At 38.7% G+C, this 7,791-nt stretch overlaps 1 protein-coding gene across 3 annotated transcripts; it reads left to right on the top strand.

The window, feature by feature from the left end:
- Positions 1-1,226: 1,226 nt before the first annotated feature.
- On the top strand, positions 1,227-6,682 carry LOC113153139 (protein phosphatase 1 regulatory subunit 12B-like). 3 transcript variants are annotated; one of them, XM_026346612.1, is made up of 8 exons: positions 1,227-1,582; positions 4,303-4,319; positions 4,423-4,561; positions 4,796-4,897; positions 5,189-5,239; positions 5,319-5,369; positions 6,015-6,148; positions 6,501-6,682. In XM_026346612.1, exons 1-7 carry the CDS (start codon positions 1,481-1,483, stop codon positions 6,099-6,101), a joined length of 549 nt encoding a protein of 182 aa, XP_026202397.1. In that variant the 5' UTR covers positions 1,227-1,480; the 3' UTR covers positions 6,102-6,148; positions 6,501-6,682. The 3 variants fall into 3 exon arrangements, with proteins under 3 accessions (XP_026202397.1, XP_026202398.1, XP_026202396.1); XM_026346613.1 differs by lacking the exon at positions 6,015-6,148; XM_026346611.1 differs by lacking the exon at positions 6,501-6,682 and having other exon boundaries at positions 6,015-6,446.
- The last annotated feature ends 1,109 nt before the right edge of the window (positions 6,683-7,791 follow it).

Raw genomic sequence — 7,791 nt, 5'->3', positions numbered from 1 at the left:
TACTACTCTTTAACTAAACTTAAAGTTTTTGTTTGTGTAGTATGAACTGGTTACTAAAAGAACCAATTTGTATAATTTACATCATCTCAATAAATTTTCAACTTCAAGGTTTACAGAAATGGTAGAATACTGGAAGTGTACTGCACATGTGATCCCATAGATACATACAGTACTTTACTGTCATGATTCTCCTTTGGACAAAGGTCAAAGCTGGACCTTCTGCCAGCAGGTGGTGCCAGATTACAACCTGTGACAGGAACTGACAAGATGACTTACAGTAAAGATCTGTGTGTGTACCCTCAATTTCATCATAATGGTGAGAATAAACTGGGTATTTTAGTCATAAGCAGCTACATCTACATTTATACGTTGTTACAGCAGTAATCAAATGAATCCACCTGTTGCCTTCTGCATGGTGTTTGCATGTTCTCCCTGTGTCTGCGTGGGTTTTTACTCCACGTTCCTCCCACAGTCCAAGGACATGCAGTTAGCTTACTTGTTAACTCTAAATTGCCCATTGGTGTGAATAGAGAATGAATGGTTGTTTTTCTCTATATATGTCCTGTGATAGACTGGCGACCTGTCCAGGCTGTACCCTGCTTCTCTCCCAGGGACAGATGGGATTGGCTGCAGCACCCCCACAAGCCTTAACAGGAAAAGCAGTTAGGATAATGGATGGATGGATGAACTTTTGGGTGGCCAGCTTGCATTTAAAAAACAGGGTGGTATGTGTATAAAGTCAAACAATTTAGTCTGGCAACTACCCTAATTTAAGAGTTGAAGTAATTACCTTAAATTAAATGCCCAAGACAAAACTAGGGCATGATTGCCAGGTGGAAAAAGAGGTCATGCTAGTGTTGAAAGCATGGTTGCAACTGAGTTAAAAAGGGGGAAGTTGAGGGTGTGTTGAGTTTATAACAACCACAGTTTACAGGGTTCTTGGGGCATAGGTGTGGTACCAAAACCCCATGACAGAAATATTATATATAATGTGATATCATATTTTTACATTTCTATAAATACAAACCAGTATAATGCCACTAATATGTGTTTTAGTTTGTTTAATATGTTTTTTTTTTCTGAATGATCCAGAGTCCCTTGAGAGTCCTCATGAACAATAGTGCTGTCAAAGATTTGCGTCCACATGCACACACACACAGACACACACACATAGCGACCCGCCTACTCAGACTTCCTTCATAGCTCTCACACTTGTGTGCTGTTCTTTCACTCTCATCAGAAATGCAATGTCTCACCGTTGCTCGACAGCACGCTTGAGTTTAGCTGCTCACTTTAACTAAGGAATAAGCCACATCAGATCACATCATCACTGAACATCAACATTTCACTCAGAGATTTTTGTTTAAGAACAAGGACCCACCCCCCTAAGTTCAACTTTTTTTTTAAACTCTTGGGAAGTTCAGTGCTTTGAACCACTTTACAGTACATGTGAATGCAGAGGACCTAGCAGTTGTCAGTGATGTCATCTTTACTTTCTCACAAAAAAGATCAGCCACGCAGTGTAAGGTCGCTCTCTGACTCGTCTCCAGCTTCATCCACTGCCACCACTAAGAGCCTCAGGGTAAGATCTGATTGACTTTAATCTCTTCGGTTTCTGTTTGGCTAGAGGAAATGCCACAGCTGACAACTTGTTTAGTCATTGCCAAATAAGTGGTTCTGCAGAAACTCATGCAGGTATTTGAGCATGTTTTCATTTTGCTGTAGAACTTTTTATGACAAATGTTAAATTATATGTGTCATTAATGAACTCTTCTTGCCTTACTGGGGATTAACTTGAGCCCTGTTTCTGGAAAGAAATGTTTACTCAGTCCAGCTGTTGGAACATGGCTACTTTTGGGATGTGCTCTATTCAACTTTAAAACATTTATAGGTTCACATTTAGTTTACAAGTGTGTCTTAAAATTATGTGAACAGCCAAATAGGTTTTGCTTGCTGTAACTATTCATTGTTATCATGACTCAAAGTGATAAAAAAATATAAGATCCTTATTGTGAAAACTTTTTAAATGTGCATGTAGCACATTTTAATGTATGTATATGTATGTAAAGGTTGCAGTTAATGCATTTTATCATTTATTATTATAACTCAAGTTAATATCTTTGACATTAACAACTTTTATCAGTCCAAAAAGCCTACAATCCTGGAAGATATCCCCTTAATGTGACTAATTTGGAAGGTTGAAGCCTTATATGGACCTCAAATAAACATTTCAATACATTTTTGTACATTGTACATCATATCCTGTAAAAATAAAATGCAGATGTTTCTGTTCGATAACAAAATTGTATTATTGTATTACCAAATAATGCATTATTATGTGGTGTCTGATTTAGATCATTATTTTCCTACAAATCAACCTCCTTAATGAGTTAGATTAGTTTTATGTGATTTGCAATTTAGACAACTGCTGTAGTTCACAAAGACGTCCTCTGAGCTTTCTTTTAACAACATAAAAACAGTTACGTGCATGAACAAAAAGGAACAAAACCTGAAAATGAAACCACAGAAAAGTTAATAAAGACTGTTTAGTCTTATCTGTTTGGACAAACTAAGAATCCACTTGGGAGGGATAGATGAAGAGGCACAGAGAACATCAGTGTGTGAGACACAGGGGGCAGGAAGAACGGAAGAAGAGAGAGGGTGAGAGAAGGAAAGTGGGGGTGAAAGACAGAGAACAGAGGAAAGGAGGGATCGAGAGCTTAGGACTGACTTGTGGGAACTCTGACACAGTATTTATGGATGTTTATCCCTCTGCTAGCGCTACGGGAAGCTCACATTTTCCACTTGGGAATAGTTCGTCAGCAGACCAGTGGTTCTTAGAAAGGCTGGAGGACAGCTTAGTGATGAAGACACCAACATACACAGGACAAAGTTCCTACAAAGCTTTTCTATCAGCGTCTGTTTACATGTGATGTCCCTTAATCTAAACCAGAGCCTTTTCCAAGTCTGCACACTGTTTATCATCGATGACAATTAACTAAGTGTCCAAGGAGCGTTTAAAGGAGCTGACATCAGAGTCTGGTGAAGATCCAGAGATCCTCTTGTAAATGTCTGAGTGCATCAGTGTGTTTACACATAGTGTCTGTAACTTAAAAACCCTGTTTCTTCTTAATAAGAGTCCACTTGCCATCGCTATGATTTTGTTACACCTATAACTAGTTAAGCACTGGGCACCAGGAATATTTTTTCCTTTCTCTGGAATAGGTTTCAGAAAGTGTCCATGTCCAAAAAATATAAGGTGCAATGCAAAATTAAACTTAAAAACTAGATATTACATAGATGAACATCTGTGATGTATCTACAAGTAACTCCTTCAATTTCATACTGTGCATTTCAATTGTTGTATATGTCAGCAGTATGATTTGTGTGCCTTGTTCTAGTTCCTAATCATAGTTTTATTTCTCATGTAAAGCACTTTAAATTGAAGATGTGCCATAGAAGCATATAGACTAACATATATAAATATACATACACTGAATGTGCTCTTGCCAGTGATGTAAGGATTGTTGTGCCTCACACTACAACCCCGTACAGTGCTGTATTATGCTTCATCATTTAACTATCTTAAAGGGGTGGAATGTGGTTTGTGTTATTTGGCTATTGTCGATGCTCCCACTGTGCTCTTATGTTTGAAAGACAAGAAAAGCAGACAAATTGTACGACCCGTCCGACTATAACAGGCAATAGTGAACAAATTGTGAGGGTCACTGCCAGAGCCATTACCTTTTTTGGATGTGTTTAGTGATCTGTGCTTGTCAGTTTATTTAAGGGATCACTTCCTCTTGCCTTCTTTAACTTGGCTCGGTTCTTCAGGCTGCTATAAAACTTCCTTGGAAAAATTGTATAAAACCTCTTTCATGAGGAATTCCTGGTACTATCACTAATCCACCAGGGAGCTTTGTCACATAACACATGCTTTGAAATTCGTAATGAATCTACTTCATGGCACAGTAGATGGAAAAATATGGCCTTTGTGTACACACTTATAACATGTATTAATGCACCGCATGAAAATAAAGCCTCATTTGTGGATTTGACTTGTACTTAATGAATGTCACCATACAGCCAAACTGCCTGTTAATTGTAGAGTAATGAGCATGTACTGAAATAGATGATGCTCCATGATGGAGCTGAAGGCCATATAAGGTTTAAGGCACAAATACAGGTGAAAATGTGGCGAAGATATTTAGGAATGCCCTCCCAATGGACCTCCCATTGGTATTTTTAGTGCACATTTGCATGTAACCAGTTTAAACATACAGTATTTCTTCTTTTTTCCAGCATGAGAGACTGTCTAGGTAAGCTTTTCTAATCTAACCCAGTCAATTAATGCATGTAAAAAAAACATTCAGCTACTTCTAATTGAGTTAAATCTGTGTTTAACTTTGCGTCTTCCATCAGACTGAACTCATCCGGAACAAGTGAGGTTTCCCATGATGCACCAACAAACCATGCTGAATCCTACTTTTCTAGGAGGGAGAACAGACTGTCTGCAAGGAAAAAGGCAGAAGAGGAGAACACGAACAATGACTATAAAAAGGCAGGTGGCGCAGCTTGAGCCTTCATGTAAAAATCTTCTATTTCTATTGTTAAGTGAATTGTTGCTACTTTACCGACCACTTACCCAAACATTTCAAAATAAAAGCACTGAACATCTGCATCCTTACAAAAGAAGTTTAAACAGTCGAGTTAGCTGTTGATGTCAATGTTTGTTGGTGTGTGTGCTGCAAAAAACTCAACAATCAAACAGTAATAACAAGTGATTATTTTGTAGATGTATGAAAAGGCACTGGCTACCAATCAAAGGCTTAAGTCCAGGCTGGAAACAAGTAAACAGGAACTTGCCATGATTCAGGATCAGCTGCATAGAGCACAGGTAATTATCAACTGAAGAGTTTGCTGAAGAAACAGTTTCAAACAGTCCTCACATGTTCTAATGATGGCATCGGGTCGCAAAGTAATGTGAAAGAAACAGGACACGAAAGAACGGTTACAGAAGGAAAATACAGTGTTATTACTGTCAAGTGTTTGTTCAGACATTTGGGAAGAATAACAGCTGCCAACAGAGTTTCTGTGTGTATGAATGTAGATGTTTTATACCAGACAATCATTGGTTACTTTACTTTAATACTGTCATTTGTTTTATAATAATGTTAATTTCCTGCAGAATGGGAGACAGGGTGGTTGTGGCTCCAACATGCTGGAGACAGAAAAGAAGGTATAGTCTCAACATTTTGCTAATATCATGATATATTTTTACCTTTTTTCAGCTGAACAGTTTCTTTTCTTCTACACAGGAAAGTTGGAGTCTTAAAAAGAAGATAACAGATATGGAAGAACAGTTGAAGGTAATTTATAAAAATGCTCAAAGTTAACAATACAGCCGGATCCCTTCACTCAGGAGGAGGTTAATCTTATTTGAAATGAAAAAAAAAAAAAGACAACAACAAACAATAAAACCCAAACAGTGCAAAGTGTCTGTGGGACTTGGTGCCACGGTGCTAGCTGCTCTGTCTGCAGCGGTTTTAGCTGACATCATTTGTCACCATTATTCTCTGCTGCTTGGGGAATGTGTGAGCACTTTGACGCCGCAGCGAGCGAGCCATCAGTATTCAGCGGCAGCCTAATGTTCACAAATGTCTGCTGTGTTATACCCAAGAGGAGACAAACAAAAGCCTCTTGTCATCGACGAATGTGAGGTCTAAACCAACATCGGATGCTGGTCTGAAAATAGACGTTCACGACAGACAAGTGCTGTCACACGAGTCTGGTTCGTTTGTCTGTTTCAGCAAATGCATGTGTTAAAGTATGCATGTACTTATTTCATAATAAAAACTGCCCAGACTACAACAGAGAAGCATAATGTACTGTAGGATTGATTGGCAAAATGAACACGTTTCAGTTTCAAGCTATATTCCACTGAGGCCTCCAGGTTATGACCGTAATGTAATTTCACCTCTGTGCCCACTTTAGTCTCCTGCTCTGTTTGTCAGGTTAAAGCAGAACTTAAGACTGAAAACCAGAAACTGAAGGACGAGAACGGAGCTTTAATTCGTGTCATCACTAAACTGTCCAAGTGACACAGGACAAGAAGGAGAGAAGACGAGCGAAGGATGCCAGGAGCCTTGTATGTGCATTCTTCCTCTGTTTATCCTATCTGCACATGTACAATTCAATAGTTGAGAAAGTAATGTGAAATGTGTGTTTAGTCCTTTTGTTGATGATTAAACGAAGGTAGCCTGTATTTCCATTATCTGTTCAGTGACCGAATCTGCAAGTTTAAAGACACATTTCACCAGTTCACATCAAACCAAATGTAACAAATTCACTGACATAATGTTTATTATAACATCCGACGACATAATGAATTCTTGTGTTTTACTTAAAAGAATAAATTATCAAGTGGATAGCTGCCTATAAAACTGGATGGTATCATATCAAGAATATTCCTTCATGCATAAATTAACTAAATATTGCAGGTATTTCCACGGAGGTATCGCCATGGAAACAGCAACATTTGGTGCATTCCAGATGCAGACCAGAATAACCGGCTGTGAGCAGTCGCCAGCACCTGATAATGGATGAACTGCATTTCTTAGCCATGTGTAAGCGTCGTTTCTGATTTAGGAGCCTTCCCTGGAAGTGGATTATGTCACTAAAGTGAAAGTGAAATAAGGTCAATTTGATTTTATGCACAATAGCAATTCATTACAATAGTGACTCTAATGCTGAACACACCTCTGGCTATGATTTATCTTCTATTTCACATGTGCAGGATTTCACGAGTCCTGTTTCTCTTGTCTCATTCATGGGATTCCTGCCAGACTGAGATCATCATTTTTAGTGATGCTCAGATTGAATTTCGATCATATTTCATCGAGGAACAAGCCTCAAGTTAAGCTCAGTTTGAGCCAGATCTAACTCAATAAAACAGACTTAACTCCTCACACTGTAGAGGTGCTGCATTTTAGTTTCAGTTTGGTTTTGTTGTCACATTTGTACTACAGCACATCAGAGATGTCAGTTTTCTTGCAGGCTACGTATTTCTCTCACATTGCACAGAGCATGTTGCCCCCCACTGACCATGAGTGGAATAGCATCCTGTAATTTACACACCACACAGGGCAAGTATACTTAAAACAACTTTATTTCCTACGATCACCGTATATGCTGACAACACACAAATATGTCTCAACCACATCCCATATTTTGGTTCCCTTGAGTACTCCAGTACTGAACAGAGTGCTGTTTGCTGGAAAACATGGCTTTACGAGGAAATAAATCATGCAACTCACAAAAAATAAATAAATATTTACACATTTCTATAACAACAGCATTTCCCTTGTCTATGTTGCTCGCTTCGTGAACACAGGACTGAGGAAGATGATACGAATCTGGAAATTCTGTATAGTGAACAGCAAATAAGAGGCCTGTGGTGAAGAGGAACATTACTGAAGCAGCGGATTGGCAGTATTGCATTGCGAATGTTGCTCTGCGATGTTTGGGCCTGCTATGTGCTCAACACAGCTCGTGAGACCCAGGAAGACATGGATTTTGTTGCCTGCGTTGCAGAGAAGTGACAAACTCATAGTTTAGAACAACAATAAACCAACACAGGTGCAAATACACTAAACATGAGCATAAACTGATGGCTGTTGATCATATATATAAAACGGCTCCAGTAAAAGATGACCTGATGTGCAATGTATGTGGCAAAGGATGATACAGTAAACTTAAACTTTTAAACTTAACCAACTCAGTGACACACTG

This window comes from Anabas testudineus, chromosome 5 (genome assembly GCF_900324465.2).
Source record: "Anabas testudineus chromosome 5, fAnaTes1.2, whole genome shotgun sequence".
Taxonomy (NCBI): Eukaryota; Metazoa; Chordata; class Actinopteri; order Anabantiformes; family Anabantidae; genus Anabas; species Anabas testudineus.
Note: the sequence above shows the minus strand (reverse complement) of the source record. Positions and strands in the feature narration are given on the sequence as shown.

Excerpts from the sequence above, each read along its gene's own strand:
- LOC113153139 (XM_026346612.1), top strand. The coding sequence starts at position 1,481 with ATGTCATCTTTACTTTCTCACAAAAAAGATCAGCCACGCAGTGTAAGG. Across the intron at positions 4,562-4,795 it reads CGAACAATGACTATAAAAAG|ATGTATGAAAAGGCACTGGC; the intron begins GCAGGTGGCGCA and ends ATTATTTTGTAG. Across the intron at positions 5,370-6,014 it reads ATATGGAAGAACAGTTGAAG|GTTAAAGCAGAACTTAAGAC; the intron begins GTAATTTATAAA and ends TCTGTTTGTCAG.